The sequence below is a fragment of the Melospiza melodia genome, unplaced genomic scaffold (genome assembly GCF_035770615.1).
Source record: "Melospiza melodia melodia isolate bMelMel2 unplaced genomic scaffold, bMelMel2.pri scaffold_32, whole genome shotgun sequence".
Classification (NCBI taxonomy): Eukaryota; Metazoa; Chordata; class Aves; order Passeriformes; family Passerellidae; genus Melospiza; species Melospiza melodia.
The window spans coordinates 2,317,176-2,345,174 of NW_026948638.1; the positions used below are offsets into that span (position 1 = coordinate 2,317,176).

Consider the following 27,999-nt stretch of genomic DNA (forward strand, 5'->3'; position numbering starts at 1 on the left):
GCTTTTTTAATATACTGCTCTGGGTTTCCTGGATGGAGCCTATAGATTTTCATCTCTCAGTTCAGAATGGAATAATAAAAACATTTTGTCTCAGATCTGAATAAAGCAGGCAGTGACAGATATCTGCACAGGGCCCCCTTGAGGCAGCATCAGTGTCGCTTTTCCAGCCTCCTCAAGGTTGCTCTGACATTCCTATCAGAGCCTGCAGAGTCAGAGCATCGCCTGGGAAGTGCCAGAATTGGGAGGGGTCTTCAGGGCAGAGCTGAGCCCCCAGGGCTGGGCTGGGCTCTGGCAGCACTGGCAGGGCCAAGTCCTGGGCACAGGGAAGCAGCTGCTGGCAGGGACTGCTCCAGGCAGCAGAGCCCTGGGCCGGCAGGGGGGGGAAACTGCCCCCAAGATGTGCTGCGATATTTAAAGTCCTCTCCAAACCCAACTATTCCATGATTACTTTTCTTACAGATCCCCATGCCAAGACAGCTCAAATGGCCAACAGCAGCTCCATCAGCCACTTCCTCCTGCTAGCATTGGCAAACACGCGGCAGCTGCAGCTCCTGCACTTCTGCCTCTTCCTGGGCATCTCCCTGGCTGCCCTCCTGGGGAACGGCCTCATCATCAGCGCCGTTGCCTGCGGCCACCACCTGCACACGCCCATGTTCTTCTTCCTGCTCAACCTGGCCCTCAGCGACCTGGGCTCCATCTGCACCACTGTCCCCAAAGCCATGCACAATTCCCTTTGGGACACCAGGGACATCTCCTACAAAGGATGTGCTGCACAGCTCTTTTTCTTTCTCTTCTTTATTGGGGCAGAGTTTTTTCTTCTGACCATCATGTGCTACGACCGCTACGTGTCCATCTGCAAACCCCTGCACTACGGGACCCTCCTGGGCAGCAGAGCTTGTGCCCACATGGCAGCAGCTGCCTGGGCCAGTGCCTTTCTCTATTCGCTGCTGCACACAGCCAATACATTTTCCTTGCCCCTGTGCCATGGCAATGTCCTGGGCCAGTTCTTCTGTGAAATCCCACAGATCCTCAAGCTCTCCTGCTCAAATTCCTCACTGAGGGAACTGAGGCTCATTGCTGTTAGTGCCTGCTTGCTATTTAGTTGTTTTGTTTTCATTGTTTTCTCCTATGTGCAGATCTTCAGGGTCGTGCTGAGGATCCCCTCTGAGCAGGGACGGCACAAAGCCTTTTCCACCTGCCTCCCTCACCTGGCTGTGTTCTCCCTGTTCATCAGCAGTGCCATATTTGCTCACCTGAAGCCTCCCTCCCTCTCCTCCCCATCTCTGGATCTGGCTGTGTCAGTTCTGTACTCAGTGGTGCCTCCAGCCCTGAACCCCCTCATCTACAGCCTGAGGAACCAGGAGGTCAAGGCTGCTGTGAGGAGACTGATGACTGGATGCTTTCAGGAACATTGAACTGCTGGTCAATTTCTGCAAATCACTTGTAATAAAACTAGTTTTTGATACTTCTTGTTGGTTTCATTTTGGAGATTTCTTTCCTTTGTTTTAGTTTTTCCATTCTGTCCACAAAGAAACATCATTGCTTGTGCCATTTCTCATTTTGTTTCTCGCCACGTTCCCTGTGGCCACAGACTGTGTCAATGGGGGACTGCACTCTTGGTGTATTTAAAGGAAGTAAAGGATGTCCCAGCAAAGTTTTCTGCAGAGATGCCCTTTGTTGCCTTCTCTGGAGCTGCAGCAGCAATGTCTGTGTGCAGAGCTGTGGGCAGACCAGTGCTGGCACATCAGCCCTGCTCCTGCTGGCCACACCATTCCTGAGCCAGGCCAGGAGCCATTTGCCTTCTTGGCCACCTGGTCACACTGATGGCTCATGTCCAGCCTGCTGTCCATCAGTCCCTGCAGGTCCCTTTCTGCCTGGCTGCTGTTCAGCCACTCCATCTCCAGCCTACAGCACTGGGGCCAAATTGCAGGGCCTGGTACTTGGATATTTTTAATCTGAAATTGCTGGATTCAGCCCCTCAATCCAGCCTGTCCAGGTCTCTCTGCAAAGCCCTTCTATGCTCCCACAGATCAACACTCACATCCAGCTTGGTGTCATCTGCAAAGATGTCCTAGGTTCCAGGGGGCCCCTCGGTGTCACAATGGCCTCTTGGTTACACAAGGCCCTGCACTTTCACACTGTTCTCCTTGGGTCCATGAGACCATGCAGAGCAACAATGGTCTCCTTGGTTCCGTGGGGCCCCAAAATGTGACAATGGACTCCTTGGTTCCATGGGGCTTCACATGTTCTTGTTGGTGCTGCAGTTTCACAGTGGCCCCTTGGTTCCATGAGGCCCCAGAGTGTCACAATGGCCCCATGGGTACATGAGGTCCCACACTGCACCATGGTCTCTGTAGTTCCACAAGTCCCCTCAGTGTCACAATGGACTCCTTGTTTCTACGAGGCCACACAGTGTCACAACGTTCTTCCAGATCCCCTGAGGCCCCCTCGTGTCACAGTGGCCCCTTGGTGACACAGGATCCTGCACTGTCACAATGTCTCCTTAGTTCCATGAGGCCCCACAGTGTCAGAATGGCCCCTTGGTTCCACTGGGCCCTGGAGTCTCCCAATGGTCTCCTTGGCGTTCTAGTGTCAAAATGGTGAAACCCCTTGGTTACATAGGGCCCTGCAGTGTCACAATGGCCTCTGTGGTTCCACAAGGACCCAGAGTGTCACGGTGCACTGCCTGGTTCCATTTGGCCCCAGTGGACCCCTGGTTCTGTGGGGCTGCATGGTGTCACTATGGTCCTCTTAGTTCCATGAGGCCTTGCAGTGTCACAATGGCCCCAGAGTGTCCCAATTATCACAGAATGACAGAATCAAATAGGCTGTAAAAGACCTTTGGGATCATCAAGTCCAACCAATGCCCTAATACTGCCTTGTCACACAGACCATGGCGCTAAGTGCCACTGAAGAGGGACAGGGACTCTGCCACCTCCCCCTGGCCAACCATTCCAATTCTCACTCACCCTTTCTCTGAAGAACTCCTTCCTATTTTCCAGCCTGAACCTTCCCTGGTGCCGCTTAAGGCTGTGTCTTCTTGTCCTGCTCTCCAGCAGATCCACACTCACACCCAGCTTGGTGCCATCTGCAATTTGTGAATGGTGGACTCGATCCCCTCAGCCAGATCACCAGTGAAGATATTAAACAGGACTGGGCCCAACACAGATCCCTGGGGGACACCACCATTGCCTGGACACCAGCTGGGTGCAGCACCATCCCCACCACTCTCTGAGCCCAGCCTCCAGCCAGCTCTTAAATCTCCCAGCGAGGAGGGAACCTGCCCAAGCCGTGGGCTGCAGCTTTTCCAGGGAATGCTCAGTGTCAAAGGCTTTGCTGAATCCCAGGCACACAACATCCACAGCCTTTCCTGCATCCACGGGTGGGTCACCTGGTCATAAAAGGAGATCAGATCACTCAGGCAGGACCTGCCACTCCTAAATCCATGCTAGCTGGCTCTGACCCCTTGGCGCCATCCTGTGGGTGCCCTGGGATGGCACTCAGGGTGATCTGTTCCATAACCTCACTGGGCACCCAGGTCAGGCTGACAGGCCTGGAGGTCCCCAGATCCTCCTTCCAGCCCTTCTTGGGCATGGGCTCACACTGGCACCTCCAGTCCTCTGGGAGCTCCCTGCTGAGCCAGCACTGATGGTAAATGATGGAGCGCAGCCTGGGGAGCTCATCTACAGCTCCCTCATTGCCCTGGGATGGATCCTGTCTGCTCCCATTCACCTGTGAGCATCTGAGTGGCTCAGCAGGTCACCCACTGCTTCCTCCTGGATTCCAGGGGCTGTTCTGCTGCCTGTGCCCATCTACCAGCTCAGGAGAACACTTGTCCTGAGGGCAACCTGTCTTAATATTGAAAATTGAGACAAACAAGGTGTTAAGTAGTGCAGCCTTTTCCTTATCTTTTGTTACTATATTCTCCACTGCATCCAATAAAGAGTAGAGGTTCACCTTATCCCATGTTTTGCTATTAGTTTATTTATAGAAACATTTCCTATTATTTTTCAGAGAAGTGGTCAGGTTAAGTTCTAATTGAGCTTTCACATCTCAGCTTTTCATTCTGCATGACCTAACAACACCCTTAAACACTTCCTAAGTTGCCTGAGTTTCTATCCAATGCTGATGCTTCCCGCTTAACATTACTTTCTTGAAATGTGTCCATCCTTCCTGGGCCCCATTTGTTTTTAAGGGCTGTTTCCCTTAAAAAAATCACTACCTGATTTAGTATTCCCCAAATCTGCCTCCTAAACAGGCCAAAGTCTGCCCTTCCTAATTCCAGTGTAGAAGTTTTGTTACTGCCCCTCCTTCTTTCACAGAATATTGAAAACTTGATTATTTCATGGTCACTCTGCCCCAGGCTGCCTCTGAGCCCCACATCTGCCACCAGCCCTTCTCTGTTTGTGAACAGCAGCAGACAGAGCTTTCCTTGGCAGTGGGAGTGTTACCAAAAATTCAGTAAAACAGAAAACTCCTTAACCCCAGTGTAGCATTAAGAAGCTGCATTCCAATTCAGCTGGATGCACGGGGGAGAGCTCCTCCCAAGGCTGTGCATGCTGAGTACAGGAGAGTTTCTGTTTATTTTCTGTATTTTGCATACATATTCATTGATTGTCCTGGACTAAAAACACATGTGACAATCATTTCCCGAATATCATTAACATATTTCCCCTCCACTTCACTCATGTCCTGGGGGCTCTCTGGTGGTCCCTGGTGGTCGTGGACCCCAATGTTCCCGTGGGCCTGGCTGAGCTGGCAGGACACTGAGGCTGCTGAACTTCCAGTTCCCCTTCTCACACAATGAGCGTCGTGTAGTTTCCATAGGCCTGGGGTTGTGGAGAACAAGCTCCAGGTGTCAGCTCAGCTGGTGGAGACAATTGATCATCTGGTACCATGTGGTCACAGAGTGGGTTGTGACATCACAGAGTGGATTATGTGAGGTCATTGAGAGCTATGACATCATACACTGCCTCTGTGACATAACAGAGCCAGCTGTGACATCACAGGGCAGAGGTGTGACATCACAGTGCAGACTATGGCATCACAGACTCTGGTGTGACATCAGAGACCAGCTGTGTGACATTGGAGAATGGTCTGTGACATCCCAGAGCAGGCTGTGACATCCCAGAGGGGCTGTGTGACATCCCAGCAGGGCTGTGTCAGGTCACTGGGTTGGTCACTCTGCCCAAGCTCCCCCTCACAATTTCTCCCAACAAGTCCAATGCTGTTCATGCCCAGCAGGGTCCCTGTCACCCAGGATCCCCCCCCGCCCACCTGGAGCCACAGCCTCCACCAAAGGATGTTCCACAGGATCCACCCCAGAGCCTGACACGGGGACAAGGGGCCAGGGCTGTGTGACCAGGACATCAAGGACTGGGATTATCCAGGTCACTGTGGCCTGATCTGGGTTCCCCAGGGCAGGAAAGATGTCTGGCAGCTGGAGCAGGGTTTGGGAAGGGCCTCCAAGGTGGGGCTGGAGCCCTTGGGCTGTGAGCAGAGGCTGAGGGAGCTGGGCTTGTCCAGCCTGGAGCAGGGAAGGCTGAGGGGCTCCTCATCCCAGCCTGGCAGTGCCAGCCAGGAGGGGATGGAGAACACAGAACCAGGCTCTTCACAGGGGACTGGGGGGAGAATAAAAAGCCAATAGTGGAAGGGGAAAGAGGGGAGATCAGCCAGGGCATGAGCAGATGAAATGAGTCAGGCTGCTTTCAGCATTTCCTCAACACCAAGAGCAGCCTGACCTCCCTTCTCCATCCACCACTGATAGATTTGCAAATCAGGAATTGTTTGTGCTGTTCTGTCCTCAGTCCAGGACAAGAGTCCTGATACAAGAACTCAGTTGTGTTTATATCTATCACAGAACTACACTAGTCAAAAATTAATTTTAGTATGCAAATCAGTTGTGAACAGTGGACTCATCAGACATGCTGGGACATTGCACATAGCGCAGGGGAGAGTGTGTAATTGTGTGATTGTTATTTTAATGGTGTAATTTTTATTAAGTTATATCCTGTTCAACTGTGGTCTGTTGGCTAGGTCCAGTGTGGGCTGGAGGGAGCTCAGATTTGCACAAGGCTGCTCTGAGTGCCAGCCTTGGATGGGGAAAATGGTGCGGTGGGGGTAGGGACAGAGTCTGATTGATTGTCAGCCATGAAAGGTCTTGATTTTCATACCCAGTCAAACTGCATGAGGAGGTACTTGGATTCAGTGTCAACTGGAAATTGCACATATCAATTTATGAACAGGAAAAAAAAATTAAACAGGACCTAAAAAATGTTTCCTCACTGTCTTTTAAAATAGAACATATTCAGTTGAATCCACTTCTGAAATCTCTCTTATTAACCACACAAGATTTGGAAACTGAAATCAAATTATCCCCAGAGATTTGGCTTGTTAAGGTGTTCTGAATGTTAATGAGCCCTGGGACACTGAATTCCTGCTCTGAAGAGCTGAAGGCTGAACAAGCCTCTGGAGCAGGAAAATTCAGCAGCAGCCTCCAAGGTGCTGAGGATGTCAGCAGCCCCCACTGAGGCCATCCCTGCCCAGAGACCGTGGGGGAATGGGCAGACAAGGAGAGCGTCCCTGGGGCTGGGGCAGCACAACTCAGAGGCACCAGCGGCTCCAGCTGGGAAATGGAGTGTGGAATGTGGCTGGGAAAGCCCTGCCTGGGCTGTGCCAAGCAGGGCACACAAGCCCTGACTTCCATCCAGTAGAAAACTCTGTCAAGGAGATATTTAAAAGGAATTACAATTGTTTCTGTATTCTGAATTTGACTTCCTGGAGAAGTACCAACAAGAGATCCTCAGGAGCTCAAAACAACAAAACAATCTTTACTGGTAACTTTAGAAAATCAGAGAATCTTTGGCAAAAGATTTAATATGACATTCAATCAACACAGAACACTTCTTAAAGCACTGACTTGGCCCATTCAACTTCACAAACTCTAAGCTATTTGAATTTTATATTACTCAAATTTGCAAAAGGACTGAAATAGAAGAAAAGGATAGAAGGAGAGAGAGGCAAAAAGGATACAGAGGAGCATACACAGAGGTACCAACTCCTGGATTCCAGTAGCGTTCAGATGGAAATTCCAAGAGGAGGTAGGGTCAAGATATGTGCTTGCCTTGTGGTCAGCCTTCAATATCCCTTGGTCTTCCTGGGCCCTTCCCCCAGGTGGGACTGTGGGTCATTTGGTCCCTCAGGAGCTGGGCTGGGGCTGCAGAGGTGGCTGTGGAGCATTGCCTGTGCTGTGCCAGGGACTGGCAGACACTGGTGGGCTGGGATAGAGCCTCTGGGGGAATTGGGGTCACAGGGCAGGGCAGGGCTGGGGTTCCAGGGCAGGGCAGGGCTGGACCTGCCCCTTCCTCCCCTATTGGAATAAGATCCAATATTACCAGGTAGATTGTGCCTTGGCTCCTCTGACCCCTGCTCCTGGGCCAAAGGCGGCAACTGTGGTGTTTCACCTCAGAGACACTTTTGACTGGCTGGATGGTGCAGCTGAGCGCCGAAACAAGTCCAGGCTTGTAGAAACTCAGTTTGCCTCAGGTAGGAAGGCTTCAGGCTAAGGTGAGGAGGAAAAGAAGACAGATTCTGCGGGAGGGTTAATATCAAGATTTTATTCCATGGTCACAGATGTCTGAATCTTAGGTAACAGCTCCAATAGAATCCCGACCGCATGGCCTGAGTGACTTTTTAAGCTCCAGGGGGAGGGGGAGGGAAGGGACAGGTGAGCCACCAACCAGGTGGGAGGGGCAGGGTCTCAGGCAACGATGACACCCAGACAGACCAATGACCTCTGGGCACAGGGGCATCTTTTGAACCTGACCAAACACACGATGGCCTTGCTGGAATATTAAGACTGATTGACAGCCCCGCAGGGGGCGAGGGGGAAGGGGAAGGGGAAGAGAGATATTGCCACACCTGGGAAGGGGCTGGGAAGTTTAAAACAGGAAATTGCAACACACTGCAACACTCCCCACACATGAAATGTCTTGAGCCAAGAAATTCCTCCACTCTGTCACAATAGGGAATACTGGAGGTGAAATCCCAATTCTGGCCATGGGCACCGAGATAAGAAGGACAGTTCTTTTCCTTAGGAATGAAAGCCCCAGTTCTCAGCTCATTTCTGGTTTGATTGTTTGGATTCTGTTTGGTTTTGTTGTTGCTTTGTTTCCTTGTTGTGCCTGAAGTGTCCAGTCAGGAGAAGAGTGACTCTTGCCAAGGAACTTTGTGCTGCTGTCCCTTAATATTCAGTCTGGTTTTTGCTGCTCCCTTGCTGGGGATTTTTTCAGCGCTCTCAAGGCCTCATTCATAACAGGGTGAAGGAGCCCTGGCCCAAGCTCTGGCCCTGGGGGACATGGGGACGCTGCCGGGGGGTCCCTGTCCCCCTGTGTCACCCCCAGGGCCCCGGCCCCCCGTCCCCGTGTCAGGCTCTGGGGTCAATCTCGTGGAACATCCTCTCGGGGAGGCTGTGGGGCTGGGGGCGGGGAGACCTGGGGGGACAGGGGACCCCGCTGTGCACGAGCAGGGTTGGACTGCTCTGGGGGGAGCTGTGAGGGGGGCCAGGGCAGAGTGACCTCCCCAGTGACAGCACACAGCCCCTGTGATATCACACTGCCCCTGTGATGTCACACTGCCCCTGTGATGTGCCAGAGCCCCTGTGATGTCACACTGCCCCTGTGATGTCACAATGCCCCCGTGATGTCACACAGATCCCTATGATGTCACACAGCCCCTGTGATGTCACACTGCCCCTGTGATGTGCCAGAGCCCCTGTGATGTCACACTGCCCCTGTGATGTCACAATGCCCCTGTGATGTCACACAGATCCCTATGATGTCACACTGCTCCTGTGATGTCACACTGCCCCTGTGATGTGCCAGAGCCCCTGTGATGTCACACTGCCCCTCTGATGTCACAATGCCCCCGTGATGTCACACAGATCCCTATGATGTCACACAGCCCCTGTGATGTCACACTGCCCCTGTGATGTCCCAGAGCCAACTCTGAGACGCCACGCTATGATGTGATACAGCTGCTCTGTGATGTCACAGAAGTCTCTGTGATGTCAGAAAGTCACTCTATGATTTCACAATCTCTACTGTGATGTCACAGCCTGCTCTATGATGTTACACAGCCACCCAGTGTTGTCACAGCCCACTCCCTGATGTCACAGAGCCATCTTCTATGATGGCAGGATCTGCTCTATGGCCTCACACCCTACTCTATGATGTAACTGCCAGCTCTGTGATGTAAAAAACCCCCTCAGTGATGTCACAAAACCCTCTCTGTGATGTCATACTGACACTCTGTAAGGTCACAGCACATACTTTGACCTCACTGCCAGCTCTATGACATCATGCAGCCATGCCATGATCTCACAGCCTGTTCTGTGATGTCACAAAGTCCCCTCTATGATGCTGTAGCTGCTCAGTGACCTCACACAACAAACTCTGTGATGTCACAGCCCAATCTGTGACCTCACATAGCCCACTCTGGGCTCACACACAGCCCCTGCCTGACATCCCAGCTGCTCTGTGCCTCCATGACACAGCCACAGAGGTGCTGCTGTGACATAGCCCCCTCTGGGCCATCCCACAGCCCCTGCCAGTGCTGAGCCCCTGTGAGCTCTGTCTGTGCCCTGCTGGTGTCCCTGAGGGGCCCTGGCAGTGCCCCAGGCCTGCTGGGCTGTGCACAGGAGCTGCTCCTGGCCAGAGCTGTCTCTCTGCAGCGCTGCCCTTGCCAGGAGCTGCCTCTGGGCCAGGAGCCTGGCCCAGCTCAGCAGCACAGACACAGCACAGGGACTTTAATGAGCCTCTGGGGCTTTGCTGCTCTTTGCATCAGACTCAGTCCCTCAAAGTGTGCTCAAAAAACCTTCTCAGGGACTCAAAAAGAGGGTGAAACACTGAAGTTTCTCATACTTTAAATAGATCCATCTGAGGGACAGGACTGAGAAAATGTCCCCAGGTTCCAGGTAGAGCACAACACTGGTGGCAGTGATGACAGCTGGGGACAAGCGAGGGAAAGGTGTCTCTGCTGCTGAGCAAACCTGCGCCTCTGTCCCTGCAGGCTGTCGGCATCCCCCGGCTGCCCCACCTGGCTGGGCCCTTCCTTTGCTGACAGCTCTGCCTCCTGCCTGCCTCTGCCTGCCCACACAGAGCCTTGGGCTGCTCCAGGCTCCTGCTGGGGACGTGCTGCACCCCAGCCCTGCCCTGACAGGGAAATTCCCTTCTCCTGGTGTTCAGTCTGGACCTCCCAAGCTGCACTTGGTGCTATTAGGTCTTCTTCAGGCTTATTCCTACTATGAAGAAAAGCTCCAGCCTTTCTGAAACCACCCATCCATCCCTCCCAGGCAATTCCCTTTCAGTCCTCAGTCTCTACACCACTGACCACAGAGGCCGCAGACTCTCCCTGCTGGTTTTGTGATGAGGCCTCCAAACCCCATTCTGGGAGATTATTGAGTCCTCTCCAAGGTCTGTGAAAAAGGGAAAAATAGCATTCGAAGTTATTTTCTCCTAAATCCTACAGTGACAGAAAACGGGTCAGTATCTTTAAACTGAATGGGGACAAATTAACATTTGTTAGAAGGAGGAAATATTTTAAAATTAAGAAAGTGGCAGGAAACTGCAACCGTTTTTCCAGAGAAGTGGATTCCCCATCCCAGGAATTGTCCAAGAGCAGGAGCTTTGTGCAGCATTGCCCATTGAAACCCTCTCATCTCCAGTGACAGAATTCCTCCATTGTGGGTTCTCTGATGTGCTGGGTGCCCTCCCAGAGCTTCTGGCCAGAATGTCTGCTGATGGCAGCCAGGCTGCTGCAGGGGCAGTGACCTCACAGCCATCACCATGGCAGCCCTGTCCCCTGGGCCTGGCTCTGCCCTTTTCTCTGCCCCTGCCTTGGCTCTGCTGCCATGAAGAGTTTTGTCATTAATATCTTGTCCCCAAGGTGCTGGGGCCAGTGGCTTCCCAGTCAGGCTCCTGGGGCAGAAGTGGCTTTTCAGAGCCCAGCCAGGAATGAGCCCTGAGGCAGCAGCTCTGCAGTGGTGGCCACCAGGCTGGGCTGCCAAGGGAGGCTTCTGGCCATGGCCTGCAAGCAGCTGCTGCTGCCAAGGTGCCTTTGGTGCCTCAGGTGCTCCCTGACACAGCTCCCAGCACGGCACTCTGCCCTTGTGCCCGAGCCCTTCCCTGTGCTGGGACTGGCCTGGGGCTTTTCCTGCAGCGGGACCTGCCCTGCTGATGGCCCAGGAAAGGCAGTTCCTGCTGGAGCAGGAGGCTCTGCCTGCAATGGGCTCCAACAACTCCAACAAGGTCTTGTTTGCAAAGCCCCAAGTGGGAAATGAAGGAGGGGTGTCACACTGCTTTGGGGGTGAATAATGCAGAAACCAGCCTGACTCCTCCATCTCAAAGTTCAACATCCTCAGAGGGAGCTGAAGCTGTGGCAGAGCTGGAAAAATCCCCAGAGAAAGGAACAACCAAGTGACACCACTGAGAGCTTCTGCAGAGCTGCTGAGCTGGCCCAGCCTGGGCACATCTGACTGACAGGTCAGCACCTCAGACGAGAAAAGCCCCATCCCATATTTTAATGGCAGCATCTCCTGACATTTCCCTTCTTGAGGAGTGTGGGCATTCCTCCCAGCGCTGGGGACACCCTCAAGGTCACTGCCCCAGGCTGAGTCAAAGGGAATTGCCCATGATCATTGGTCTGGGGAAGTGACACCAATCTCTGCTTAATTACAGGTTTTTCTTAATACAGTTACTTTGAAATAATTTCCTAGTGCTCTGTATAATATATTTTACGTCTCTTACAACCTGGCATAAATATTTCTGATTAAGGCAGTTTTGTCTAATCATTACCATAATAGAGAATACATATTTATATAAATATATCTGCCCATGACAGGAATCCTGTGAGTGTCTGGGACATCCTGGGTCTTTGGCAGCCTGGGGACTCCTGGGATGCCACCATGGAGCCCCCGTGAGTGTCTGTGACAGATGGGTGCCTTTGCAGCACAAGGGGCCCTGGGATGTCACCATGGAATGGCTGTGACTGCCTCTGACCACAGGGCTCTTTACCATCCCCAGAAAGCCCAGGGAGGTCTCCATGGAGCCCCTGTCTGTGCCTGTGACATTCCAGCCCTGGAACAGCCTGGAGACTCTTGGAAAGTCCCCAGGGAACCACTCTGAGGGCCTGTGACAAATCTGATCTTAAGCAGGCAACCATCAGCAGCCCCCTGTTGTTATGGTCAGTTTCCGTGGCAACAATCACCAGCCCCCTGATGCTATGGTCAGTTTCTATGGCAACCATCACCAGCCCCCTGTTGCTATGGTCAGTTTCCATGGCAACCATCACCAGCCCCCTGTTGCTATGGGCAGTCCCTTGGCAGCTCCATGGAGACCCCATGCCAGGGGTGGTTGCCATGGACACCAGCTCAGGCCACAGCCACAGCCCGTTGCCATGGCAACCACTGGCAGCCCCATCCCCAGGCTCATGGGATCCCAGAATCACAGAATTGGCTGAGCTGGGAGAGACCCATCAGGATCCTCCAGTCCAACTGCTGGCCCTGCACAGGACACCCCAAAAATGCCAGCCTGGGCCTGGCAGCACTGTCCAAACGCTGCTGCAGCTCAGAGAGCCCTGGAGCTGGGACCCTTCCCTGGGGAGCCTGGGCAGGGCCCCAGCAGCCTCTGGGCAAAAACCTTTTCCTGACATCCAACCTGAGCCTGCCCTGACTCAGCTGCAGCCGTTCCATCCACTCCTGTCCCTAGGCACCAGAGGGAAGAGGTTCCCACAGCCCCAGCCAGGGACCCACTCCCAAGGCTGTTGCCATGGCCACCAGGGCTGGCACCAGCTGGAATGCTCAGTTTCCACGGGCGGGGGTTCAGGAACGGATTCCCCAGTTTCCTGCCCCCGCTAAAACCGCGCTGCCCTCCCTGCCCTCCTGCCTCCCATGGAAAGCACAAAGGCAAAGATCCCTGGCTGGGATAAGAACAATTTATTAGGAACAGGAACAAGATAAGGGACAAACAGAACTGAAACAATATTGAAAAGAGAAGGGATAAATGAAACAGTTTACTGGGAAAACTAAAACACAACTCACTGGGTCTTCCTGGCCACAATTTCCCCTGTTTGGAAAGGACACCCTTCTTCTCAGGGAGAGAGAGAGAGAGAGAGTGTCCCTTTTCTGCACCTGGAAATTCTCTGAGGTGGGAGTGAATGTAATGACACAGCCATGGCAAGACCCTCATGTTTTTCAATGCCACATCATGACACTGGCAGGGGCAGAAAAAGGGACTGGTGTCTTCCCAGCATGGATCATGGGGAACATGAATCACCAGGGCTCCTCCCAACATGGGTTCTCCCATGGGGGATGAAGCTGGAGTGGTGGATGAAGCTGTTCATTTGTGGCATTTGTGGCATTTGCAGGGATCCCTTACTGGTGGCTCCGTTGGTGTCTGGTCAAGTGAGAGCTGGTGGTGAAGCTCTTCCCACACTGGGGACACTCGTAGGGCCTCTCCCCTGTGTGGATGCGCCGGTGGATGATGAGGGTGAAGTTGTGCTTGAAGCCCTTCCCGCACTCAGGGCAGAGGAAGGGCCTCTCCTCAGTGTGAATCCGCTGGTGCTGGAGGAGACTGGAGCTGCTCTGAAACCTTTTCTGACACTGGGGACACTCATAGGGCTTCTCCCCAGTGTGGATGCGTTGGTGGGTCACAAGGTTGGATCTGTAGCTGAAGCCCTTCCCACACTCCCCACACTCGTAGGGCCATTCCCCAGTGTGGATCATCTGGTGGCTGATCAGGTGGGAGCTCCGCCTAAAGCTCTTCCCACACTGCAAGCCCTTGTGGGGCTTCTCCCCATATGAAGCTGATCATGGACCACCAGCTCTGAACTCTGGCTGAAGCTCCGCCCACCTTCCTGGCTCAGGATGGCTCTTTCTTCTTCAGAGCACCCTGGGCTGGGTTTGGAGCCCCTCCTCATGGGGGATGTCTGAGGTTTTTCTTCCCTGTTGGATTCCTGTGCGTTAGAATCACTCAAAGCGGCCTCTTTCACGAGGTTCTGCCATGCAGATTTTTCCTCCATGGTTTCCATCCTCAGTTCCTTCCCTGGGGAAGGAAGGACAAGGAGAGGATGGGATTTGCCTCTATGCCAGAGGGAAGGGGAAGGAGATTCCCCCAGTGCATCCCCGGCAGGATGGCGTTGGCAGCAGGGTTGTCCTACAGCCAGGGGCTGTGCTGGGCTGGGAGATAGAGCAGGAGAGAGGGGGAAATAGGAACTGACTTCCTCCTCACCTATCTGGGTGTCCTGGGGATCCTTCCTGTTCCTCACAGCCTCCTTCTCCATCCAATCAAGGTTTGGGAATGGGAAATCCTGTTCTGGGAAGAAAACAAAGGGTGCGCACATTGTCTTTTGTACTGGTTTGAAGGCAAACCTGAGGAAGAGTCTAAGCCAGAATTCCAATTCAGTAACAAAATAAGGATCAAGGCAATGATACAGAAACACTGCCTTAAACTGACAGAGTCAGGATATAACCTGACACCCTGTTGGTCAGGGTGGTGGCAGCTGTCCCAGTAGATGGTGGTGCAGTCCTGTTGGAGAAATGAACACAATTCTGTCGAAGCAGTGATCCTGTAGAAGGGTCTGGTCTTCCTCTGGATGTACAGTGGTGGTTAGGGAGTTCTTGTCCTCTGGGAATTCAGTAGGCAAACTGCTCCTGGTGTAGCAAAGTGTCAGCTTATATCCAGGTAGGAATGCTTGGATCCTCCCCCTGGGCGGAGCATCCCACAATGGGAGGATGGAATTTTATCAGTCCTGCAGTGACACTCAATGGCCCATTCACAGGAGATATCTCCCCTGGAGGGCGTTGTTATCAGGGCTGAGTCATGGAAGAGATAAAGAACACTGCCCCACCTGTTTATAACAGTTGCTGAAGGTGGGGATTGAAAACATGCATTTGGTTACATCTTGCATGGCAACCTGAAACAGTGGGGTAATCCCTGCTCAGGGGGTGAACACCACCCCCCTTACCCAAACTGGCTCAGGTGTAAACCCCCACCCTGGGAAGGCCACACACACAGGGGAAAATGTCACACTTACCCTGCCCCTGGGGAGGGCTCTTTTTCCTGACATTCCCTTCCTGTCCCCCCTTTTCTATCCCATTTACTTTTCAATAAAATTCATTTTGGGTTTGGTCTCATTATCACCTTAATTGGGGCAGAGGAATCTCTCTAACACTTTTCTTAACCAGACTCACCAGACTGTGAAATTATTTTTGCACAGTGAGTTTAGGCACTGTTCTCTGACCCCAAGTTCCTTTGACAACAGCATGGTTCCCTCCTCTGAGGAGGTTGTGGTTCTCTCTGGAGGAACTCTTTGAAACTGGGCTGCAGCTTCCTCTGAGTGACTTATGGGAGAACCGATGAGGTAAATCGCCTTTATGGGCCCGGAGTGCAAAGAAAATATTTCTTGACCTTCTATTACAGCGACCTGATGATAGTCTTCAGGTGAGAGAAGTGGACCAGAGTCTTGGTTCATGATCAGAAGGCTGGATTTATTGATATATGATATATAATACATTATAACTATACTAAAAGGAATTAAGAGAAAAGTTGCAGAGGCTTGCTAAGCTAAGAATAGAAAGAAGAGAATGAATAACAAAGTTCTGTGTCCAGCAGAAAGCAAGGACCAACTCTCCCGTGAGTGGTCAGCAAATCCAAACACTCACAGAAGACCAATCACAGATGCTCCTGTTACATTCCACATCAGCAGATAATTATTGTTTGCATTTTTCTTCTGGGGCCCCAGCTTCCCAGAAAGGACAAATCCTAAAAGAGAGGATTTTATGAAAAAATGTCTGCGACGTCCTTCCTTGAAATGTTTTTTCAAATCACTGGAGGAAAGGGAGCAAATGATACCAGCAAGACTGACAAGGTTCATTCACCCCATGGTGAGGAACACAAGGCTGCTAAAAGTCCTACAAGAAGCTCAGCTCAAGTAGCTAAATTCCCAAATAACTCCTGAATTCCCAGGCTTGAGTGCTTTGCGAAATGTGAGAATCACTTTTCTCTTCATCCCTGTCGCCTTTGTGACAGCTACAAAGAGTTTCCTTTCCTTTTAATGATATCTGTCTTGGGCTGAATTTACACTTTTATCAGAATATGCTAGCAGCTGAGCTGGAGCTGTGCAGGAACCAGTGGAACTTGGAATTGCCACAAAATTGCTTGTACTGTCAGTTTGTTAATGTTTGGGATTTGTTTGCATTTTCATCACATCTGATTTGTGGGAAAATCAAATATTCATCAAAGTGATTTATGCAGAGTCAAGTTTGATTTCTGCCAAATTATTTTGTCCAGCGCCCAGGGGATGCTCGAGGGGTCTCTGTGCCTCTCGCCCTGGGGGATGCTTGGCAGGGGTTTGGGGGGCTTGTCCCTGTCCCTGTCACCCCAGACCATTCCCCAGGGGGTTTTTCCCTGTCCCTGTCACCCCAAGCCATTCCCCAGGGGGTCTCCATCATTCTCACCCCAGAGAATGCCTGGAGGGTCTCCGTCCCTCTCATACCCTTTGTATGCTCGGGGGTCCCTGTCCCCTCACCCTGGGGGATGCTCGGGGGTTCTCCATCCCTCTGGCCTCAGGCAATGCCTGTGCAGGGCTGGGGACCAGGGGCTCTGTGTCCCTCTCACCGCTGAGGGTGCTCGGGCCTGGGGGGGGCTCTCCGACCTTCTCACACCTGGGGAGGCCGGGGGGGTCTCTGTCCCTCTCAGCCCTGCTGTAACCCCACCCAAACATCATCGGGGTCAGAGGGACAGAGACACCCCCAAACCCCCAGAAGGGCTGAACCTGGGATTTGGTTTGGGGCTGAGGATTTAGGAAGGGGCTGGAATTGGGGCTGGGATTGGAGTTGGGGCTGAGATTCGGATTAGAGCTGGGATTGGGGTTAAGGCTGGACATGGGATTGGCTTTAGGGCTGGGGTTGGGATTGGGTCTAGGGCTAGACAATTCTGGCACTGGGATGAGATTAAATACAGAACTGTGAGTGTGTCTAAACATGGAGTGAGATTGAGACCAGGATCAGGGTCAGGTTTGGGACTGAGCTCACCCAGGGCAGGACAGGGGGGATGTCACTGCAGGATGTTTCTGGCATCATCCCAGCCCTCCTCAGGCACCTCCAAACATGGGGAGCAGCTGGGTGCCCCAAGATCCAGGTGCTCCCACGCTGCCCCTCAGTACCAGGCAAGCATTCCCTGAGGGCTGCCCTGACTGTGACCACTGGGGCTCTGGGATCAGCCCTCACATCCCTATGGGAGCAGCAGCAGACAGGATGGGAGATTTCCCCGCCCCGTTTTTCCTGTGGAAGGGTGAAGCCCACCTGCCCTTTTCTTCTGGTGCCTCCTCCTCTCCTCAGCTGAGGATGTCAAACTCCCCAGGAGGAGGAAAATCCCCATTCCTCTTTCCTTGTGGCTGCAGCCTGGAACATCCACCCAGAATGAAGGACCTTCTGACAGCCCTGCTGAATGACACTGGCAAGAGGTTTGTGAGAAGGGGAAGAAATTGTATTTTGATAGTAAATAAAAGGTGCAAAATTATTCCTTTCTGTTATATTCCTTTTCAGTCAGTTCTGGTCTGTTTTCAGAGTGCCACCTTCTCAGCTGACTGTGTTTGTGCCCTCTTTTCTCTCCTGCCTCTCTTTGTCTGCTCTGTTTCTCTCTCAGTGTCTCCCTTGACCCAGGGCAGCTCACACCAAAGACCGTGCCCAGATTTAATTCCCAATTCAGGAGCTACAGTAACCACAGCGGAAGTTATGAAGGCTCGCAGGGAAATGCCACTGTAAGATCTTGTTCCACTTGGCTTTTGGCTCTTTCTTGACAGCTGTGCCCTCAAGGGCAGGAACAACTTTTCATAGCTGAGAACTGGAATTCCAGACCCTGGCAGCGTGTGCCGAGGATCCCAGAGGGGCATTCCCGAGGCTCCCAGGGTGCTGCTCCTGCCGTGCCTCCCAAGGGGAGAAGATCCAGCAGCTCTGTGGGCTCCCAGAGCACACAGCAAAGGTGGCTTTGATTGACATTTTCCAGGGACTGGGGTGGGAAGGGACCCTGTCCATGGATTACGACCCCGCGAGGGAGAGACGCCTCTGCCCCAGTGAAGGAGCGAATGAGAGCGTGGGAAAGCAACCGACGATTATTGAGCGTGGACTGAACGGAACAAGAAATGGGAAGGAGAAAGGGAGAGAAAGAAAGCGGGAAGAGGTCTCAAAGAGAGAAGGAAAAAGGAAAGAGGTCTCAGAGAACAGAAAGAAACAGGAAAAGGCTCCCGCCCGGACTCCGCAGCTCCTAGGAACACCCGCAGGGCGTAGCGCCTTTTACAATTCCAGCCAATCAGAGGACGCGGTAAACAATTTCCAGCCAACCAGAGCTTTTCTTTCCGATGACTCACCGGTTGCCAGGCGGGCCCACAGAGCCCCGCGGCCCCGGAGCGGAATTTGGGGTTCGGGCCGGGGGGACGGATCCGCCCCGGGGGGGTCCCCGAGCCCCTGCCCAGCCCTGGGGCCGATCGGGGGCTCCCCCACCCAGCAGCCGGTGCTGCGGGGCCGCGGGGCAGAGCGGTGGGAAAGGGGGGTCCGGGCTGGGAGCGGAGGAAATGCAGCAGGAAGAGGAGGGAGAGGAGGAGCAGGAGCGGGAGAATCGCGGCGCTCGCAGCGCCCGCACGCCGAGCCTGCAGCACCCCCTGCCCCGGGAGCATCGCCCCCAGCCCCGAGCCGCAGGGGAGGGCGGAGGCCGAGCTCGCCCCGGCTCCAGCCAGGGGTCTCCGGGAGGATTTTTCTGGAGAGTGTTCGGAGCGGGCAGATCCCGGACTCGAGCCCCGGATATCCCCGGGCTCCCCAAGAGGAGCTTTCTCGGGGGGAGAGGAGCCGCGATCGCCCTTCGGGAGGGTCCCGGGGGTCCACGTGGGGATGGCCCGGTGCCGACGGGGCGGGACATTGGTTTTGGGGATCCCCGTGAGAGCCGGGGCTGTGGAACGGGGGACCCCCGGGGCGGGGAGAGGGGAAGGGGCGATACCGGAGCTGGGGGACCCCCGGCAGCCCGGAGATGAGGCGGGGACGGGACCCCCTGACCCTGACAGGGGCGTGTCCTGGGGTGACTTCATGATGCTCGTACCCCGTCGGTCTGTTTAGCCCAGAAATGAGTTCTGCACCTTTAAGGCTGGTTCGGAGAGCGAAGGGGAGGAGGAAGAAGCTGCAGTTTGTTTTCATACACTGCATTCCTCTACATTCCAGCTGCTGGATGGACAGACAGCAGGACAGACACTTTGCTTTTAGTTAGTTTTAGCTCGCTGAGGCAGAGAAGTTCCCTGGACTGTGGTTTTTCTTTTTCTTTGGAGCTGTTTAAATCTGTTCTGCACTGAACAGTCAGAACACCACCGGCAGCTCGCACCTGTGGCCCACCTGGCTGAGCCTGGGCCACAGCATTTCCAGTGCTGGAGGGACTGAAAAGAGACTGATAAGAGACTGATAAGACACTGAGTGCACGGAGCTAAAACCCAAGGAGGGACTTTCGGAGTTTATCATCTATTTTGGAGCAGCAGGAGGTTTTATTGTTCAATTTTAGTGCTGGTGAATGCTTTGCCTGTACAATAAAGTTTTTTTCCACTTTTCTCCCCGGAAATATTTTCCCGGACTGGCTGAGTGTGGGGCTGCTGAATCTGCATTCTAGAGGAAACTCCTTTTGGAGGGTTTTAACCGATTTTGCCCTAAACCAGGACAGGGTGGCAGAAGGAAAGGGGAACCCCAAGTGGCTGGATTGAGGGGAGGCTGGAGAGGGGGACCTTGTGACCCCAGAACCTCCCAAAATCCAAAAGCAGGAGGGGGGGGAATCCCTAGGACCCATGGGATCCCCACCAGCCCTGAGATGGGGGACCAACCATAACCCAAGAGGGATGAGACTGGAAATGGGAAACTCCTGGTGGATTTTTTGATTCACTCTTGATTTTTGGACATCAGGTGACTTCTAGAAATGGACATGGGTGGGAAGAATCCCCAACCCAAGGCATTCACAGCTTGTTTTTCCCCAAACAAGGATTTTCCCCAAACCTTCCCACCGTAACATTCTCCCTGTCCCACTCTGGGTGAGCTCAGTCCCAAACCTGACCCTGATCCTGGTCTCAATCTCACTCCATGTTTAGACACACTCACAGTTCTGTATTTAATCTCATCCCAGTTCCAGTCTCTCTAGCCCCAGACCCAATCCCAACCCTAGCCCAAAGCCAATCCCATGTCTAGCCTTAACCCCAATCCCAGCTCTAATCCAAACCTCAGCCCCAACTTCAAGCCCAGCCCCAATTCCAGCCCCTTCCTAAACCCTCAGCCCCAAACCAAATCCCAGGTTCAGCCCTTCTGGGGGTTTGGGGGTGTCTCTGTCCCTCTGAGCCCGATGATGTTTGGGTGGGGTCACAGCAGGGCTGAGAGGGACAGAGACCCCCCCGGCCTCCCCAGGTGTGAGAAGGTTGGAGAGCCCCCCCAGCCCCGAGCACCCTCAGCGGTGAGAGGGACACAGAGCCCCTGGTCCCCAGCCCTGCACAGGCATTGCCTGAGGCCAGAGGGATGGAGACCCCCCCGAGCATCCCCCAGGGTGAGGGGACAGAGACCCCCGAGCATCCCCTGGGCTGAGAGGGACAGAGACTGCCCTGAGTCCCCCCTGGCACAGGGTATGAGAGGGAGTTAGACCCCCATGACATTCCCTGGGGTGAGAATGATGGAGATCCCCTGGGGAATGGCCTTGGGCTACACGGACAGGGACAACCCCCCCAAACCCCTCCCAAGAATCCCCCAGGGCAAGAGGCACAGAGACCCTTTGAGCATCCTCTGGGCACTGGACAAAATAACTTGGCAGAAATCAAACTTGACTCTGCATAAATCACTTGAATGAATATTTGATTTTCTCACAAAACGCAAACAAATCCCAAACATTACTAAACTGACTGTACAAGCAATTTTGTGGCAATTCCAAGTTCCACTGGTTCCTGCACAGCTCCAGTGCAGCTGCTAGCACATTCTGATAAAAGAAAAGTGTATATTTTGCCCAATACGGATATCTTTAAAAGGAAAGGAAACTCTTTGTAGCTGTGACAAAGGCAACAGTGATGAAGAGAATAATGATTCTTACATTTTGCAAAGAACCCAAGCCTGGGAATTCAGGAGTTATTTGGGAATTTTGCTACTTCAGCTGGGCTTCTTGTAGGACTTTCAGCAGCCTTGTGTTCCTCACTGTGGGGTGAATGAACCGTGTCAGTCTCGGTGGTAACATTTGCTCTCTTTCCTCCAGTGAATTTAAAAAACATTTCAAGGAAGGGCAAAAAAATATTTTCTTACACTCCAGACCCACAATGGCCATTTTCTTCCTCAATTCTCCCATAAGTCACTCAGAGGAAGCTGCAGCCCAGTTTCCAAGAGTTCTTCCAGAGAGAACCACAACAGCCTTGATAGTGGAACCCTGGAAAAAGTTAAAGATAGAATCTAAAATGTTAGGCTTTGTGCTTTCCCAGATCAACTACACCTGCGTAAGCAGTATGATAAATTATATAATTGTTAGATGTGATGATTGTTTAGTAATTAAATGTAATTATTATATAACCATAAGAAGAATAGTGAGAAACTATGTTGGAAATTCAGAGAGGGGCAAAATTTATGTATACAATAGAACAATATAAGTTTAATAATTAACATGAAAGTTATGTAACAATATAATATAAAACATGATCATTTCGGATGCATGGTCGGAGTCAGATTTGGGTTGAATATACCCCGATTCCCAGAGCTCTTTAATAAAAAGCACCGCATATAATCCCCTGTGATTATGTGTTTTTAAACGCTAACATTTTGGCGACCTGAAGATGGAACCCTTGTGAGTGCTGCTGAGCGAGTTCGCGACTCGATCACGCTCCAGCCGGCACCAAGGGATTCTCGGGGAGCCCATCAGCTGCGACCGCTTCCGCCGCTCACAAATGTCCTCGGGAGAAAGGTAAGGTGCTTTTTACTTTGGTTTGGGTGCCTGCCAATAAGACGCAGCGAAAGCTACGCTTGGTTGGGCTAAAGGAATTCCTGTTGGTGTAAGACTAGGCGCCGTTCCGTAAGACAATCGCAAAAGTGTTGCAGGTTCAGCATTTGTGGTATTTTTGAAATGGAGAAACTTAAAGGGATTTTGGGCAGTAACACCCCTATCCCGCAAAATTCTCCTTTGGGGTGCTTTTTAGCACATTGGAAACAAGGTAACTTTGGGGAAGGATTACATAAAACTAAGTTGATTGATTATTGTAATTCATGGTGGCCAGAATATGCCTTGGAGAACGGTGAAAAATGGCCAAAATACGGTACTCTGCAATATAACACTATTTCGCAGCTAATGTTGTTTTGTAAACAAGAAGGAAAATGGGATGAAGTCCCATATGTTGATCTGTTTTTCTACTTATGGGGAAAGCCGGAATGGCAGGATGAATGTGGATTATTAATGGTTAAAACATCTGCAAAATGTGGGGTTTGTGAGGAACGTTGTTTAGAACACTTGGCGTTAAGAGAAAGCTTGAGTAGGGAAAATTATACAGATATTGATTTACAAGTAGCTCCAATAGGAACAAGAGAACCTAACCCTATCCCACCTGTTTCATCTGTCCCTATCCCACTACCTGCTCCTCACCCACCTACCCCTGAACCTGTTTCATCTAGTACACATTTCCCTCTTTATCCTCCTCTCCCATCATCACCCGATCCCTCTGCCTCAGAAGATGAACAAAACCTAACTGTGATAGAAAGGGGAAAGAGGTATGCGAGTGAAAAAGATAGCAATGGTAATGAATCAGTGACCCCAATAGCCCATAGAATCCGGAGTCAGTCAAATCTTGCTCCAGTTGTGCATAGAAAAGGCATAAGGAAACAAAAACGGACTGTGATTGACCCCTTGCGACAAGGTGTCGGAGTGGAAGGGCCAGTATTTGTTAAAGTGCCTTTTTCCCTGGCAGACTTAGTAATTTGGAAACAGTCAGCCGGAAGTTATAGAGAAAATCCTGATAAAGTGGCACGCGTAGTAAAAATGGTTATGAAAACTCAAAATCCTGACTGGGATGACATACAAGTAATATTAGATACTCTGATGGATTCTACTGAAAAAGAAATGGTACTTAAGGCAGCCAAAGAGAGGGCAAGAGAAGATATTAGAAATGGGCTGGTAACAGGGAATTTAGATGTGAATTTCCCAATTGAGGATCCAAATTGGGACCCTAATTTATTGTGCGATATGAGATTACAGAAATATCAAGAGTGGATCCAAATAGGAGTTCAGAATGCTTTGCCCAAAACTGTAAATTGGTCCAAACTATATGAGGTTCGACAGGAAAAGAAGGAATCTCCCACTGCGTTTTTGGAGAGGCTTAAGAGGGTAGCAAGGAAATATACAGACCTCCAAATGGATACAGAGCAAGCAAAGGTTCACCTCGCTCTCATATTCTTGGGTCAATCACAGGATGACATTCGTGGAAAATTGCAAAAATTAGAAGGGGAAGAATTAAGGAATTTGGATAAGTTACTCGAGGTCGCCTGGACAGTATATAACAATCGGGAAAAAGAAGCTAGTAAAAGGCAGCAGCAGAATCTTTTGGCAGTAATACAGGGGAGAGGGAACCCAAATTTCAGGGGGCATAACAGGAATGGTCAGGGTAGGAGACCAGTTACCCAGGGGTTGAGCCTGAATCAATGTGCATATTGCAAGGGGGTGGGACATTGGAAGCGAAATTGCCCAAGTTTGAATAACCAGTTTGACCAGGGCAATCAGTTCCAGCAGGCTACCAAGGAGATGGTCCTGGGGGAGTATACCAGCTGACTAGATGTAGAACCGGTAGAACGAGTCAAGGAACATGTTGTAAATATACAGTTAGGGCATAAAGAGGTCAGATTTCTAATAGATACGGGAGCTACTTTTTCTGTATTGAATGATTTGCAAGGACAAATTGGGGACAAGGAAACGATAATAGTCGGCGCTACAGGGAAAGAGGAAAAACGGCCTTTCCTGCAACCCCTAAATTTGTGTTTTGGAAATAAGGTCATGACACACGAATTTTTATATGTACCTGAGTGTCCAATTCCGCTTTTAGGGAGAGATTTTCTAGCTAAACTTGATGCGGTAATAACCTTTGAAAATGGAGAGCTTATAATGAAAATACCTGAATCAAAGATGGGACAGATATTAATGATCAAAGAAAAACCTGTCCCCTCTATCCCTGGGGAGGTAGAAGATGCAGTGATTCCCTCTGTATGGGAGACGGATATACCAGGGAAATCTAAATTGGCACAACCAGTGCATGTAGAGTTAAAAGAAGGGGCAAGGGCTGTACAAGTCAAACAATATCCCATAAAACCAGAAGCACGGCAATGAATAGTAAAGATTATTGAGAAATTCCTGAAATACCAAATTTTAGAAGAATGTGAATCAGAATTTAATACACCAATATTTCCAGTAAAGAAGCCAAATGGTGAATATAGATTAGTGCAGGATTTGAGAGCAATAAATAAAATAACAAAGGACATTTATCCAGTGGTAGCAAATCCTTATACATTGCTAACATCCGTAAAGAAGATATATAAATGGTTTACCGTAATTGATTTAAATGATGCCTTTTTCTGCATCCCCCTTGACAAAGAAAGTAGGAAACTATTTGCCTTTGAGTGGGAAAACTCAGGGAACGGAAGAAAGACCCAGCTCACCTGGACACGACTCCCACAAGGCTACAAGCACAGTCCCACCCTATTCGGAAACCAACTGGCAAAGGAACTGGAGATTTGGACTGAAAATGGGCAAGTACCAAGAGACCAATACTTATTGTTTCAGTATGTTGATGATATACTAATAGCTACAGAAGAAAGAGCAACCTGTATAAAGGTAACCATTGAGATTTTAAATTCACTGGGGATGGGAGGCTATAAAGTATCCAGAGGAAAGGCACAAATCGCACAACAGACTGTGATTTACCTGGGATGTGAAATTTCACAAGGGCAACGAAAACTAGGTACTAATCATATCCAAGCTATTTGTGCTATTCCAGAGCCCCAGAATTTACATGAGCTGCGAGTCTTCCTCGGGATGGCAGGATGGTGTCGCCTGTGGATCATGGACTATGGACTGATTGCAAAACCCCTGTATGAAGCTCAGAAGACACAGCCATTCACCTGGGGCAAACCACAGAAAGAAGCCTTCCTAAAATTAAAGGAAGCACTGACAATTGCTCCAGCATTAGGGTTACCTGATCTGTCTAAAGATTTTCAGCTGTTTGTACATGAAAGGCTGCGCCTAGCACTAGGAGTCCTGACCCAATGTCTGGGAAGCTGGAAAAGGCCGGTGGGCTACTTTTCCAAACAACTCGACAACATAAGTGCCGGGTGGCCCCCATGTCTGGGGGCAGTCGCAGCTACTGTGATCCTGATACAAGAAGCCAGGAAACTTACTATGGGAAGGCACATAGATGTCTATGTACCACACATGGTAACCACTGTCTTAGAACAAAAGGGGGGCCATTGGCTATCTCCCAGCAGGATGATGAAATTCCAGGTAGTCCTGACTGAGCAGGATGATGTCACATTAAAAACAACTAACCTTTTGAATCCAGCTCTGTTCCTAGGTACCCCAACTGAAGAAGGCCCATTAGAACACAACTGTACAGAAGTAATAGAGTACACCTCTTCAGCAAGAGAAGACCTGAAAGACGTCCCACTAGAGCAGCCGGAGTGGGAGCTGTTTACAGATGGGAGCAGCTTCGTGGAAAATGGAATCAGATATGCTGGATATGCGGTAACAACACTCAATACAGTGGTGGAGGCAAAGGCATTACCACCAAATACATCTGCCCAGAGGGCAGAACTGGTTGCTTTAACCAGGGCACTAGAATTAAGTGAAGGGAAAAAGGTAAATATCTGGACTGACTCAAAATATGCTTTTGGAGTGGTGCATGTACACGGAGCACTGTGGAAAGAAAGAGGACTGTTATCTTCTCGGGGTACCCACATTAAACATCAGGATGCAGTCCTGCAATTGATAAAGGCAGTACAAAAACCTGAACAAGTAGCAATCATTCACTGCAAAGCACACCAATCAGGAAACTCCAAAATCTGTGAGGGAAATCGAAAGGCAGACTGGGCAGCCCGACAGGTTGCTCGAAAGGCACAAACAACAATGGCATTGATACCTTTGAAGCTTAATGTATCCCAATTCAATTTGCCTCCAAAATCAAAATATTCAGTAGAAGATGAGAGACTGGCATGTTTGCTAAATGCACAAAAGAATTCAGAGGGATGGTATGTAACTGCACAAGGACAAATAGTGGTACCCCCCTTGATAATGAGAGAGGTTCTACAAATTAAACATAACGAATGTCACTGGGGAGCAGAGGCATTGGTAAAATTGCTAAAGCAGAGTTTAATTTCAGTACGGATGTTAACAATGGCAAAATCAGTAATGTCAAAATGTGATATCTGCTTGAAAAATAACCCAGTGGCCAGGCGACAGGCACAGCTAGGAAGAATTCGGATAGGAATAGAGCCAGGAGACTATTGGCAGGTAGATTTTGTAGAGCTACAAAGAACTCAAGGATACAAATACCTGTTAGTGGGGGTTGGCACATTCTCTGGGTGGCCAGAAGCCCTTCCCTGTCGCACGAACCAAGCAAAGGAAACAGTTAAGTGGTTACTACAGGAGATTATTCCCAGGTTTAGGGTACCCCTAGGGGTATCATCAGATAGGGGACCCCATTTCATAGCTACAGTAGTAAGAGAGGTAAGTAGATTGCTGGGAATAACTTGGGACCTCCACACACCGTGGAGACCCCAGTCAAATGGACAGGTAGAGAGGATGAATCAGACACTAAAAAGGCAAATCAGTAAAATATGCCAAGAAGCCAAATTGCAGTGGCCGCAGGCTTTGCCAATAGCACTGTTGAGGATTCGGATAAAGCCTAGGAGTGGGATGTCAGTCAGTCCTTATGAGATATTGTATGGGAAACCATATGAATCTCCTGAGCCTAACCCTCATGTACATGTCACAGGAAAGCAGGAAGTGTATAATTATCTTCTGTCTCTCGGGAAAACTTTAGCTCGGCTCCGGAGTATCCTCGTGTGGAATAGACCACTGACTCTCAAGAACCCAGTTCATAACATGCATCCAGGAGACGAGGTGTACATCAAGAACTGGAACGAGGAACCGCTGAAAGAAAAGTGGATGTGATGATTGTTTAGTAATTAAATATGATTATTATATAACCATAAGAAGAATAATGAGGAACTATGTTGGAAATTCAGAGGGGGGCTAAATTTATGTATACAATAGAACAATATAAGTTTAATAATTAACATGGAAGTTATATAATAATAGAGTATAAAAACACGATTATTTTGGATGTATGGTCAGAGTCAGATTTGGGTTGAATATACCCCTTACACGCAGAGCTCTTTAATAAAAAGCACCGCATATAATCCCTGCGTGATTATGTGTTTTTGAATGCTAACAGGGTCTCTCTTGGCCAGCATCCTGACATGGATGCAGGGCTGCTGCGAGGCACTGCTGGGACCCAGTGGGACAGGACCGGCTGTCTCGTGTCCACGGAGCAGCCCTGACACAGCCAGGGCCATCCCGAAAGCAGACAAACACTCATGGGTCAGTAGAGAGGAGCAAGGAGCAATAGGCTGCTCTCAGGGTATCTCAGCATGGTGCTCCAGTGGGAATGGCAGGCAGGCCTCCCACATTCAGGGCATCCCCTGCATTAAAAGGACAGTCATTTTGTCCTTTTCATCCCTCCAGCCCAGAACCGGGCCTGACATCTCCTCCTCTGGACTGGAGTTTTTCCAGTTACAACATCATCTTATGCTTGGCCAGTGCATGAGATGAGGCTGCAGTGACCTGTGATACCAACCCCATGCCAACCACAGCTCCACTCTGCATTGTTCCTCTTTCACAGGTTCACTTCCCATCGATTGACTAG

At 50.8% G+C, this 27,999-nt stretch overlaps 1 protein-coding gene across 1 annotated transcript; it reads left to right on the forward strand.

Annotated features, from left to right (window-relative positions):
- Positions 1-755: 755 nt before the first annotated feature.
- Positions 756-27,999, forward strand: LOC134434091 (olfactory receptor 14J1-like; the record flags this gene model as incomplete). The annotated part of the gene is made up of 2 exons (XM_063182786.1): positions 756-1,376; positions 27,976-27,999. Coding segments are annotated over 2 exons (645 nt in total), but the record flags the coding sequence as incomplete, so codon positions are not given.